At 27.9% G+C, this 14,770-nt stretch overlaps 1 protein-coding gene across 1 annotated transcript in view; it reads left to right on the forward strand.

Annotated features, from left to right (window-relative positions):
* LOC107447342 (putative receptor-type tyrosine-protein phosphatase mosPTP-1) overlaps nucleotides 1–13,697 on the forward strand; it is a gene marked incomplete in the record, with an annotated part of 116,548 nt that extends 102,851 nt beyond the window's left edge. The window contains 8 exon segments of the mRNA XM_043039056.2: nucleotides 1,629–1,780; nucleotides 3,203–3,338; nucleotides 3,421–3,579; nucleotides 5,555–5,725; nucleotides 6,558–6,686; nucleotides 8,075–8,346; nucleotides 10,907–11,042; nucleotides 12,973–13,697. Of these exon segments, the coding sequence (XP_042894990.1) occupies nucleotides 1,629–1,780; nucleotides 3,203–3,338; nucleotides 3,421–3,579; nucleotides 5,555–5,725; nucleotides 6,558–6,686; nucleotides 8,075–8,346; nucleotides 10,907–11,042; nucleotides 12,973–13,134 (1,317 nt within the window).
* Between the last annotated feature and the right edge of the window lie 1,073 nt (nucleotides 13,698–14,770).

Below are 14,770 nucleotides of genomic sequence, written 5' to 3' on the forward strand. Positions count from 1 at the left end.
TATCCTTTTAGACCTATTCAAATTTTCCATTCTGACTCCCCCCCCACCTTAACGCTTGCCCTGTTTACCCTTTTCCACAGTATTTCTTCTTTCAATAAAAAGGTTCCAGGAAATGCCTCTTTTACTAGCCACCTGCATGGGAAAGGAGGGGGGTGGGACTCAGTTGCGGTCTTTTGAAAACAAATTTCCCTCTTTTTCCTACATTCCAAGGGAGGAGCGTCACTCAATGATCTTGGTAGATCTTCACTTCCCCTTTCTGGTGATTTATGGGTTCGATGCATAAATCAGAGGTTCAGTGCAATCTAGAAAAAGAGAAAATGTGTCAAAAGATCTTTTATTTTTTTAAGGAAAGGGGAAGATGGAGAGATGTTTGTTTATTTTGATTGTTAAAAAGTGTCCCGGAAATCGACCCTTCCGGGAAAGGGACGTCCGGATATGGGACGTTACACTAATTAATATATTGTTTATATTTCAGTAAAAAAGTAATATAACATTTATATAATAAATGAAATATATATCATTGGGCAATTTGATTATTATTTTATTGTATGAATAATTTAAGTGCTTTTTTTCAAACTGAAAATTTTTTTAAATCTAATAATGATATTAAGTTTTTCTGTTTTTTTTTTTTTAAATGTAGTGCTTTGTGGCTGACAGAATCCATATTCATATGTGTTTACAATTAATTTACGCTAAAAAAATCTATTTTCACAGATCTTTCATGTGTAACATTAAGCTTTTAACATATCTTAAATTTAGAAATTAAACCTATTCAAATATATTTGTTTGCATATTGAATGTACATAACATAAAACTGTATAGTGCAAAAGGTTTTGTTTTATATAGAACCTTAATAATCCTTATTATGCGTCTAATTATTTGACTTATATACAACAAATTGAGAACATGCTCATTTAATATTTCCTCTATTTCATAGAAAATCATTTCAAATATCATATTAATAATTTAATGTTCTTTTTGTTATGTAAGCCAGGAGTTTTGTTATTGAATGTTTTAACCCTGAAGCATTTGGAGTCTAGGTAAAATTCTAAGGAGTACAATATTTTCTAATGAAATAAAAATGAGTAAAATTGTTTTTTTATTGAGGATCTAGTGCTTGGAAAATTCTAAAAATTATGCTCAACAGATTAATATTGAAACTTTTTTTTTTTACATTAAAAGAAACATTGAATTTGAATAGATTTGAACTGAACATATAAAATTAAACTTGAAATATTATCTTAAAGAGTTAAAAAGATAACACATAATTTATAATTAAAAAATTATAGCAAAATCACTCTCTGATTTCAGAAAAGTATCCATAGAGTTAAACTTGTATTGATTTTATATACTACTGCAATCGCGTGCTAAACCCTTTTTGCCAAATTTTGAGACTAAATTTTCTGAATGCATAATTCCTAATTAAATTTTATTTCTAATTTGTAGTATTGATTTTTAAATTTATATAGTTTTCATATTTATAATTTATCAATAATTAATGACAAATTATGAAAATTTGCAATTTAACAAAATTAAAGTTATTTTTATTTCATAATTATTATAATAAACATCCTTTGGATTATCTCTGTATACAATTTCATACCAATTTTGGAATTATTTGCTTTCAGAAATTTATGTGTGAAAGAAATGTTTACCAATATCATTATACTAATTGGCCTGATCATGGTGTACCCGACCATGCTCTTCCTGTCTTAAATTTTGTCCGGAAATCATCAAGTGCTAATCCTAATAATGCTGGTCCAATTATTGTCCATTGCAGGTGACTGAAAACTTTTTATTTTAATTATTTAATCATGATTTGAGAAAATATTTTGCATAAAAATAATTGCATAGTCTTTAGTTAATATTGTATACTCATTTGTAAAAATTTAGGTTTCAAATTATTTAACCTAATTCAAATATAAAGTTTTAGCATAATTTTTTTTATTTACTAGTATTTATATTTTAAAGTAAATTATATTCTTAAATTTATTTTAACTATATAGCTGAATTTGTTCTAATTTTTACTGAAAGCGCAACTGACAATAAATACTATTATACAATAATACAATAATAGTTCATTAAAATATTATAAATGAAAATATTTGTGGCCTCCAAGCTGAGAATAGTAGTGTTTTCAATCATTTCTTACTAAAAAGGAAAATTACCTTAGTAATATTTTCTCATACATTACATAAATATGAAAATATTTCTTTATATAAAACAATTATAAAAATTTTACATAAGCATGAGGAGGAACTTGAACTGATTAAATTCTTATTGTTTATTACAATTCAAACTAATGTATGTGTTTGCATATAGATGTAAACTAAATTACTTTAAAGTATACAATGCAAAAAATTTAATTTTATTATGGGAGATAAAGCTGGTGTACGGGAAATTTATTTACAGAATTTATGAGATGTCCTGTTTATCTTTTATGAAGAGAAAAGTTTTTAATTGAAATGAACATTGCTAGGCACCATTATAAGTAAAATCTTAACTTATAGTATTTGGCTATTAAATTAATTAAATATGTATAAATATATATATATTAAACCACAAAAAATCAGTTATTTTTTATCTGGCACTAAGCCTATTTATGTGGCAAGAGTTATTCCTTATGTATGGATGTTCTGTTATAGAAAGAATAATTTGATAAACTTTTTTCTTACAAGAAAATAATTTATTTTTATTGTTTTTTTACATGTATCCAGGAATAACATATGCTTAGTTTTAACTCCTAGTTTGAGCTACTCAAGAGAAAAACTAATAAAGAAAAGTATATTTTTAATAACCTTAATATTTAGCTACATAAATGTAAACATTATATATTAACTGTGCTTAGTAATTACACTTAAATTTAAGTTAAATATCTGGTTATAAGGTTGTTTAGAGAAGTGAAATTTTACTCATTCAAGTTGAAACATTAGTTATTATGTTTATAATAAAATAATTTTAATGGTTTTTAAAAGTGCAATTGGAAGTCTAACAGATTAAAATAAAATAAAATAATAATTGTAAGTTAAATAAATTTATTAAAGGCAACTGACAGAAATGTCCCATTTTCTGGAAAATGACCCATTAGAATATTTATTTTTAATTGTTGTGTGTTGAAATATTTTATCTTGAAATAATAAGCAATTTTGGAACCTATAAAGTTTTGTTAAAAACTAAATGCTTAAATTTTATTTATTGTTAGTGCTGGTGTTGGTAGAACTGGAACTTATATTGTGCTAGATGCCATGCTTCAACAAATACAGCATAGACAAAGTATAAATGTCTGTGGCTTTCTTAAACATATACGGCAGCAGAGAAACTACTTAGTTCAAACAGAGGTTTGAGTTAATTTTATGTGTGTAGTGTTCTTCAATATTATAATCACCTCTCTGTCATTTTTCATGATAATTATTTTTCCAGGAACAATACATATTTATACATGATGCTCTTCTGGAAGCTCTTGAGAGTGGTGAAACTGAAGTTCCATTGCATCAATATGGCTCATATTTATGTAATCTTAATAGCCCAGTTAATGAAAATAGTGATAAAAGTCAAACACAATTAGAAAAACAATTTAAGGTATTACAGTTGTCTTGATTTCCTCATCCATTTAATTTTTATTAAATAATTAATTTGTTTAAGTTGGTAAGGGAAATTTTATATGTGTTTAAACTATTCTTAACTCAAAGTCTCTAGGAAATGCATTAAATAATTAAATTACATTTCTTGTTTAAATGTTACAAAATTAATGTTATAATATGCAAAATATCCTTTTTTAAAAATTGCTTTTGTCCTTAGAAAAAAGTTAAATGTTATTTCTTAATTTAAGATCTAGCATTGTAAATAAATTAATAAATTAAAATTTAAAAATACTTTTAATTATTGCTACTACAAAAATGATTATGAAATCTTTAAATATTAATGCTTTGATTAATGTATTATTTTTGCCCTGATAAAGTAGTGTAAATAAATGTAATGTTTCTAAAAATTTAAAATGAAATATTCCTTTGTAATTTTACAAAATTCAGCAACTTTTGTCATCCCCTATAGGATAATAACTTAATTTTTAATTTTCAGTGATTTTTTTTATTTTATGGTTTTAATCTGAAGAAATATTTCCAAGATTAATATTCAGTGTGTGAGCTTTTGGAATATTTTTGGTTTTTATTTCAATTATTAGTTTATTGAATAAAATATTTTTTTCAGTGCATGTTCAATTTTATTTCAGTCCTACACTTTAAATAAGTATAAAAAAGGTATCAGCCATAAAGTGAACCATTGTTTAATAAACATGACAAAGGTTTAAGATTTTTTTTTTTTTTTAGTATCTAAACTGTTCTTAACTTTCTAATAGTCATGCGCATAGAAAATGGCATTTTGAAATGAATTCATCTCTGTATAGAGAGAATTTCTCTTGTTATTAGAGTGGGAAATCCTGTATAGCTGATAAACATTCTCTTAAATTAGTCCACTTGTGAAACTTCTTTATTTGAAAATGAGGTTTTTACTATGCTATTTTAAATCTTAACAGGCTTTTACTGCTTCAAAAATATTAAAATAAGTTTTTGTGCACCAGAATATTTTACAGCTTTATGATTTTGTATGTAGATTATGTAATGTATTGATTCGATGAATGATAGACAAATATTGAATAACTAAAACCAGTCTGAAGTTCATGCATTTTGTAAAAATTTGAAATCAGTAAACTCTATTTGTAGCCAAGCAATTAAACAAATAATCCTTTCATCAAAATTTTCCAGTTTTGACTAAAGTAAAATGATGAATGAAATCTTTATTTTCTTATGATATAGAAGTTTTGGGTATCAGTTAATTTGGCATTGAACCCTGTTTTTGAAATCTTTTAAAATTTAAATCTTTCTGTAAACTATAGCTATATTTTTGAGCAAGTGTGATTCCTCTCTCCAAACTATAAGTGACAATCTCTGTGGTTATTTTCAATTTCATAATTTAGCTCTAAGGGTTTGAAATGAGTGACAGACCACATTTTTTTATGATTCTCTAGCTGAAGCTTTTTTGCTCATGGTCAAGTGACTGGAAGAACTTCAATCTGAACGCTGTACTGGTTAAAGATAGTGTAGCTAAAATAATGTATTTTATGCATTTTTTTTTGTCTTTTCTCTTATACATAAGGATTTTTTGTCATGGTCTTAACAGTTTTTTAACAAATGATAAATTTAAAATATAAATGCAGGTTTACTCTCTCTTTTATTCTGTTATATATATTGTTTGGAATTATGCCTTTCATTTATCAAGCACTTGCTTGAATTCTCAAAGTTACTTCATTTACTATTTCAAATTTTTTCTCAGAAAGTGTTCAATAATAAGAGAAATCTACACATTTTCAAACTTATTTTGTAATCACTAAAATTACTTTAAAAGTTTTTTTTAATAAGTACTTTGTTTTTTAATAAGTAACTTTTTAATAAGTAATTTTTTAATAAGTAACTTTTAGCACCAATGTAAATTTAAAACATTTTTAAAGTTAGATTAGTCATTACTTTTTAATACAGTTGTCTCTATGTAATTTTTTCAGCTGGCCACATCATTTAAAGCTAAAGATTTTAATGTAGTATCAGCTCTAAAGCCTTGCAATAAGGGCAAGAACCGCTCACTTAATCTTATTCCTCTTGAATCATACAGAGTTCATATTACTCCTAAACCAGGGACTGACGGATCTGATTACATTAATGCCACATTTCTTCCAGTAAGTCAACTTTTTTTTCTCTTCATGAATTTTGATTTTCTTATTGTCTTTATTTATTTTATAGAGTTTCATCCTAAAAACTCCTTTGAATTTTAATGTACATCCCTATTTAACCCTCCCTCCCAGTGTTTCAATTCTTTAGACAAAGTTGTACTAAGTCTTGCATGCTACTCATTACTTTTCCATAGAATAACGTAAGAGAAACTACAATTTTAATGCAGGAAAGCAACAGTTTAGAGTTTGAATAAAAGCTCATAAGCTTAAACTTATTTGCACAGGTTAAACTCTTTCTGATCTACTAAGGATCCATTGACGAAAGAAGTATAATAAAAAAGTTATTAGGAAGTATTTGTTTTAAAGCTATGAAAGAATTAAAGCAGTTTGAAAATTTGTTAATGCCTACAATAGAAGTTTATAGTATGCTATTGATTATGCACGTTGCTGGTTCTTTTTCTTATATCACTTACTGACTGTTATGTCAAGTATAATTCTTGTATAAAAAGCCATATAAACTTAATGTAAAAATGCTTTAATGCAGTTTTATGAAATTTGAAAACATTTACATTAATGCTAGCGTCATTCTAATAAGACATTTTGGATTAATAAATTATGAAAATAAAAGGAATCTCTCATAAGATATCTCTCTCTTACATATATATATGTGTGTGTGTGATAAATTTCAATCCTATGTTTTCTTAATTTTTTGTGATTGACTACTTTAATTTTGTACTTCGTTAAAAATGCTACAATTTAAAAGATATACTTTTCAGAAAGATTTCTTAATTAGTATTAAACAATATTTTCTTAGAGTTCTGATATTTTTCTTTTTTAGGGATTCAATAAACTTCGAGAATTCATCATCACTCAGCACCCATTAACTGTTACTATTCCTGACTTTTGGCAGATGGTTTTTGATCACAATTCGCAAACTGTTGTGGTGTTATCATCTGTTGATGATAAAGTAAATTTTATTCTCAGTGCTGAATTTTTTAAATATGTTAAAGTTTTTGTTTACTGTATAGTAAAGATTAGTTCTTTTATATATTCTATACTTCTATTATTAGTAGTTGTTTTACTTATACATGCTGCGTTTTTTTAGTATATATTGCTTATATTATGTATTGCTTATAAAATATATTGCTTTTATATTACAATATTTTTTATATTATAGTTTTAGTTTACTTTATTCATTTTCAAGTAACTGATTTTCAAGTGGCATTGGGCTCTAGAAGTATTATTAAAGTTTTAGATGTTTTGATGGAATATTACTCTGAATTTGGTTTGGTAACATTAATCCTCAAACAGTGTTTCAATTTCTGAAAAGCGTTTCTTATTTATACACTGTTTTCTTATTTAATATTGCGATTAAAACTATTTTTCTGGAGAAGAATAATGAAAATTGAAGGGCACACTTTCTGCTTTGGGAGAGTTGAAAATAATGTTGTTAAGCAACTTCTTTAATAGTATTCGAATTTGCAGTATAGCAAGGGCGGGTGGGAGTAGGCAGCCTGTCTCATACAGCATATTTGTATAGGGAGGCTTTTTCAAGTATGAAATAATTATTAAAATTAAAAAAAAACATATTATCAAAAAAGATTAGTTTATGCTACCCTTAAAAGAATTAAATTATAGACTAAATTTAGTAAAAAGTTTTAGGTTTTAATTACCCATTTAGTTTTAAAATATTATAATAGGATTTTCCACCTTAACTCTGGTATTAATGTAAAGTGGAGACCACAAAAGGTTCTTTATTCAAACTAAAGATAATGCATTTTTCAAGAGATTTCTGCAGTTGAAAATTAATCTTCTTGAAGTAGATATCATTTTTTCATTCATTTTTTTTTCAAAACTGAAAACCATGTAACAATAAGCTGAAGATCATCAGTTATATGAAATAACTGTTATACATTTTTCCAGTGATAGAAAAAATTATACTAAAAATTTTGTTATTAAGGGTAAAAAGATATAAATGAACAGTAAAGAAACCCCTTCAGGTATAATTATTATTATTTCAAACAAAATTTTAAAAATTGTTAAAATATCTTAGAAACATCATTTAAATGTGTACAATTGTTTGAAGTTAAAAGGAGGCTAGGTTTTATTTAGTTATATTAGATTTTGTAACTAAATAGGCTCTGATTGGCATTTTTGAAATTATATTGAGTAGTCTGAAGAAATATATTTTTAAATGTAGGAAGGTACTCAGAAGTATGAAAAGCTTATTAAGCATGTGAAACTTATAAAAACATTTGTATAAAAATATTGTGTGTGTGAAGGCATGACTGTATAATTAGCTTTCATTTTGAATTATACTTTTACAGATTTTCTAATAACTTTATTTTTTATTAGGAATTTCCTTGTTTTTGGCCAAAGAAAGGAGAAGAGGCTGATCATGGTGGTTTCAAAGTGAAAATGGTTGAAGAATCTTGCCAAGAGTCATTTGTCACAAGAGATTTTATAATACAAGCCACACAAGATGAATATGAACTGGTCTGTCGTATTTTCCAATGTCCTGGTTGGCCTGAGTGTTGCACCCCACCAAATAATGTTTTTGACTTGGTTCTTTTGGTTCAAAAATGGCACTTAGAAAATAACTATGGCCCTATAATTGTTGTTGATAAGTATGTGCCGTTAATACGTACTCATTCTTTAAAATTATATAATTTTCTTATTATTATAACCAAAAATACTAGATTAAGACTTTTCTTAACACTCTTTTAAAATCATATTTTACATTTTGGAATATGAATATTAGAGCCGAAAAGTTCTGAAATTAGTAGATAATTGAAAGTATTCTGTTCTATTTATTATTTTTTTTACGAAACTCGGGTTTAATCAAAGTTTTAGTTCATATTGATATGTTATTTTCAACTAAAGTCAAGACTTTTTAGTATGACCCCTATTACTGCAACTCGTTTCATTATGAAATCAAATGCATAAAGTCCTGTTTACTGTTCTACGGACATGTTATTTTAATGTTCATTTGAACATCTGCACTGAATTGTTCATTCCAATAAAGTGCCAAAATTTATTCATTTGAATTTTAAAAAAAATTTTAAACTAATTTTTCCTTTGATAATATTAATAATAAATGTAAAACAAAATAAATGTAAAACATCTTGAATCATCTGGGAATGAAGAAAGAGTGCAGTCCTCTTAAATTCTTGTTCTAAGTTTTTCGCAGTCATAATTTATTATATACAGTAGCACCTTGTACAGTAGTATACAGTAGATACGAGTGCCCTAACTTACGAGTTATTTGAGATACGAACTGACGAGCGAGTGCAATTTTGTTTTGAGAACGGCCATGCACGAAACTCTTCTCGTCCTTGAAAATGCTTCTGCTCACCCACCAAACCTGGAAGAGTTCATGTTTATAAAGATTCTCTATCTACCACCTAACACCACTCCTTATCCTGCAGCCCATGGATCAACAGGTGATTCCTAATTTTAAAAAGCTGTACATTGAGCACCTGTTCTGGTGCTGCTTTGAGGTAACAGAGAGCACAAACCTCACCCTTCGAGAGTACTGGAAGGACCACTTTAATATCGTGATATTATTAAATGTTACAATGAGAACCTTGACCTCTGCATGGAAGAAGCTGTGGCCTGAGTCTGTAGTTTCGAAAGATTTGAACCCGAAGTGCCAGTGGAGGATGAGATTGTGTTTCTGGGAAAATTCATGGGCCTGGTGATGGGTGAGAGAGACGTGAACGAGCTCTTCGAGGAGCACACTCAGGAACTAACGACCGAGGAATTACAAAAGTTACATTCGCTGCAGCATTCCGTGGTTCTGCAAGAAATTGGTTTTGAGTATGAGCCAGAGGTGGAGGAGGTTATCTCTATAAGTGAGATAAAAGAGGAATGTGGGAGATAGTTTCACAGTTCGTGGATAGTTTCACAGTTCCTGGTCATGCATCGGAGCTATTTACTGATGCTTGACAGTTTTTCTTTCTTTTTTTTGAATCCGGCGAAAAAAGCTAAGATCAGTGAAGAGACAAGCAGTGACTAAAATTAAGCATACAGTGGCATTTAAGTTGTGTGTAAGTTGCATTTAAGTGACCAAAATATAAATATGTATGTACAGTTTATAAAACCAATTTTTTTTGCTTTACATTCTCTTTTATTAAGTTTTTATACAATATTTGTCATTTATAAAAAAAATTTTCTTATTCAAAAACACGTAACAAAAGCAATTGGGGGTAACGTTTTTGGGGCTGGAATGGATTACTGGCATTTCAATTAATTTCAATGGGGAAAATTGCTTTGAGATACAAGCAAATTGACATACGAGCAAGGTTACGGAACGAATTAAACTTGTATCTCGAGGTATCACTGTGTATCAAACGTCTTATTAATAAATGTAACTTCCTTTTTAAATAGTACAATAAATGTATCAATCATACTTTTTTCGTTTTAGAATTGTATTCACTATTGTGAATGTCAGTTCTCTCGTGCTTTTTTGTTCAAGTTGAAATGTTTTGTCTTCTCAATTATCTTGACGTATATTATTTATTAAAAATGACAGCTGTGAATGAGTATTATTTTTAATACATTTTTACCTATGAAGTACATACTACTTTTGCTTTAGCAATAATCTCTATGCAAAGTTGATCTTAAACCTATGCCTACTAATTTATATAGCATTTTAATTTGCAGAGTAGGTGGCTATTTGAAATAAGTAAGCTGTATGAAATGGTTACAATCATAATAACTAGTTATATCTTTAAATATGTGGCTATAGTAAAACATTTGTTTTCATTTTTTAACTGTTCTGTTGTTATTTCTGTTTGTTATTTAAATGTTTCAAACACTCGGCATCATTCAGTATGTTAATTTGCTCATAACTATTATTTGTGGTAAAATAAAATTCTTTGATTTATTAAACATTGTATTATAAATTTAGGTTACATGTGTTGAAATATCAACTTTCTTTAATTTTTAATCACTGACTAATATAAAATTAAGATACATATATCATATAAAAAGTAGAACTATATTGGGAATTGAAAAGTAAAAAAAGAGAATTCATATAATTCCAAGTTAAAACAATTCCCTGCTGTAGGTTAGGTATTTTATATTTTATTAAATTTTCTTAAATCTATAAACTATTATAATATACTATATACATTTTTGTGCTAGAAATATAAGTTCTTTTCTGTAATAATATTATTTTTCTAGGTTTGGCGGGACTGAAGCAGCATCATTTTGCTGTCTTACAGCATTGAACAAACAGTTTAAATATGAAAAATGTGTAGATGTTTACTTACATGCTAAACTCTATCATATGAGAAGACCAGGCATTTGGAAGACACAAGTAATTTTTTAATTATATCAGTACACAATTCCTTTTGATTGTTCTGACAGTGTTAATTTTAGTTTAATATTGATCTCATTGTATTAAAGATGTTTTTTTAATTATTTAATGATTACAAATATGTAACATGTGAAATTAATCTTAAACTCAATGTAGGGAAAAATCTTTTCCTCTTGAATCTGTTCTTGTTTCTGTGCAATAATAAGATGAAGAAAATTATACACTGAGGCAATTAAAACCATTAAATTTGTTTTTCATAAATTTGCTGTTGACAAAAGACAGGATGATTATTTATATAATAAAACAGTTTCCTTGAATTATTTATAATTGTTTAATTAAATTAGACTTCTGCCACACCACACAAGAATTAGACTTCTGCCACACCATACGTCTCACCCATTTATAGGGCAGACCCATTCATACATCCATTCATTCATCCACAGATCGTAATTTTGACCTGAATCAGAGAACAATCGATCTCCAATCCAGTACCCCCAGATGTATTGATTTGCTATGGGAACATGGAGGACTTTTGCGACTCGACAGATTTAACGTGCATCTGTCACTTTACTACTTGGGGAGTCTTTGGCCGGCGAGGTTCGAACCCACGTACTCTCGGACATGGGCCCAGCTCCCTACTACCAGGCTATCCCGGCCCTATCAATCGGTTATCAAACTATTTTAAAATGAAAAGTCACATTTTTTGCGCTTCAACTATATCTTGAAAATTCATCAGAATTCTGGTGAAATGTTACAGTTTAACAACAATAAAACAGGGACATTGTATAACTAAGAAAAATTGCAGTACTTTGCATTCGATACTGCCAATCATGAATTCTTATTTTTTTTTTTGTAGATGAAAACATAAAAAAAAACTTTTTTCTATTAATTATTTTACCAGATTCAATTATAACTTAATATTAAGAAGACAATATTCTAGCTATTCATAAAAAACAATTCTGTTGCTAAAATAATTCGCATGTTTATTAAAGAATTGTTTCCTAGTATTCGTTCTCTGTCTTGTGTATTATAAGAACAAGGATATCATTATAATACAATATGATGCTTTTAGTTCTTTATATTAAAGCATTTTAATCAAACTGGTTTCTATGTAATTTTTGTTAGTTTTTTTAATCCTTCTAAACCATCTATTGAAATTTCTTCACTGAAAGTATCTGTACAGTTCACAGAAACTGCATTTTGGGATCTTTGAGTATGTGTGAAAAATAATGGCATGTTGTGAGCCTTTTCTTTGGAGTTGTCAAATATAGTGAGGGTTTTATTTTTGAGGCTTCAGTCAAAAATGGTCAAGTTAACTGAGAGTAACTAACCATTTGGGGTTTCAGTTTTGGGTTTTCTTAATTTTTGGTCAAAGCTCAATATATCAGTGATGTTATGCAAAAGTGACAGAGCAAAGACACCTCAAAATTAAGAGGAATAAATATTAAGTCTAGAGAAACTATTGCAATTTACTTTTTTATTCTGTGATTGTGTTATTTAAAAAATAAATGTAATTTCATTTCTTAAATTTTATGCAATAGATAGTAAAATGGTCAACAATAATTTCTTACATCCATTGTTAATAACATAATTTAAGTCCCCTTTTTAAAGACGCACACATTGCTAGTAATTGACCGTAAATTACTGACCGGTAACTTCAAGTTTGGATAGACGGTCGAAATTCACCCAGCTTTTCATCCTTCCTAGGTCATTAAAGTGCACCAAGTTTGTTGAGGCAAGATAAACTTGTATTCAATCTTGTTGAGCTGGCAATTTCTCTGAAATTGGGGCCCTAATCCCAAGGGCTACAGAAACAGAGAGCCATCTGGCAGGATGTAGCAGATTCTTTTTATTTCTAATGATGTAAAGTTATTGTAACTTTTAGATTCAGTTAAAATATTTGATTTATTTTCTATTAAATTTTTTGTAGGATGATCTCATGTTCCTGTATCGAGCACTAGAAAATGTCATAGCCGCAGGATCTTCTGAAACAGAGTCAGCTTTAGGCAATGCAACAAACGGCCATGTGAACAGCAATGGACATGCTGTTAAATTGCCAACTACTTGTAGTATAGATTCAGCTGTAGCATGATAACAAAGCAAAATTATCTAAAGAATGTAATTTATATTTAAAAATTGAAAGAGAAATATTGTTTTAGCATTGCTTACGATACAGGTGACCCCCTTCAGCACTGCATTCTTGTGTGTAAATCAGAAATGATCTCAGATCTCATTATTAGGAATGCCATCGATTTAAAGTCATTTTATTAATATGAGATTGGGTAAATGCAAAGTCTTGTAAAAAGTTCTGTGGTGTATTTTTTTTAAATGAACTGAACCACTAGTGCCATTAGGCAATCTGGTTTTATATGTGTTCCAAGAAGTTCCAGCTCCTGCACTGCCTGTGTACAGTTGTGGTAGCTTCGAGAATGTTGATGCTGAGATTTATAGAAAATATATATTTCTGAGTTGCAGTCCCTCTTCTATTAAAACTAAACTTTTAATAGAAAAATGAAGTGTCTAGTCGAGACCTGTATTATATTGAACACGAGTGCTTAGATTCAATTTTATTCCTGATGTGAAAAGCTCTCTCTATTCCACAAACAAATGAGAGTACACAACATTTATATTCAGAAATAATGATAATAAGAAAAAGAGCTATCTAAAGATTAAAAAAAAAGACTCTTATTAAAATATATTTTGTTACTGATAAAATTATAAATTTAGTTTTATTTTGATGTAAAGTAATCCACGGACACATCTCAATATGTCCTGGATGTTTCTATCAACATCAAACTAAAGTATAGGCTGCATTTCTTTAAAGGTGAAAAATATGCTCTTTTCTATAGACACTTTCAATATAAAATGGATTCCATGCATTTAAAGCTCAAATGATCCATTTTTTGAATAAGTATAAATTATTTATTTTTCCAACTTAAAATAATTTATTGTTTTAGAACCTAAAGCACTTTTGTTTTCAGTCTTGTATATTTAGTCGTATTTAGGCTATACCTTTGTGTAAATTATTTTTTGTGAAATATCAATGGGAGGTTGTATTATTTTTTCAGCCTGCTTTGTTCCTAGTGGTATGGTAGCTAATTTTTTATTGTAAATGTATTATTTATGAATTGTTTATTGGCTTACACTAAATTGGCAAAGCTTGTAAATATTTAAGTGAAGGTATTTATATACATGCATTGATCATTTAAACACTGTCTTCTCATCTGCTTTAGTTTTTCCTGATCATTTGAACACTGTCTTCTCATCTGCTATAGTTTTTCCTTATTATTTATTTTAATTTAATATTTTTTTTATAAGGAATAAGATTTAAAAGGAAATTTTTTTTTTTATTTTGCACATTCCTTTTTCGTAAGTTAACATTTATATTTTATTATTTTACTTTTCTTAAGTTTTCTACTTTTACATTCCTTATTTTAGTTGGACAGTGATATAATCCTGTTTAAGTAATTTATATTTAAAAAGATACCTGTATTTTATCTGGGGGTTATTTTTTCTTTGGTAAAAATTAAGTTATTGCTATTATTGGAATTCACTTGTCAGAAACAAAATATCCGAATTTGTCATTTTATGCTGGTCAAAGTAGTAGGTTTTAGTTTGACAGTGATATTAACCTGATAGTCATTTGTGTTGGAAGTAACTTATATTAAAAGAAGGAAAAAAATCTATTTAATCTGTGAATCATTTTTTCATCTGTAAAGGTCTGGCCA

This window comes from Parasteatoda tepidariorum, chromosome X1, assembly GCF_043381705.1.
Source record: "Parasteatoda tepidariorum isolate YZ-2023 chromosome X1, CAS_Ptep_4.0, whole genome shotgun sequence".
Taxonomy (NCBI): Eukaryota; Metazoa; Arthropoda; class Arachnida; order Araneae; family Theridiidae; genus Parasteatoda; species Parasteatoda tepidariorum.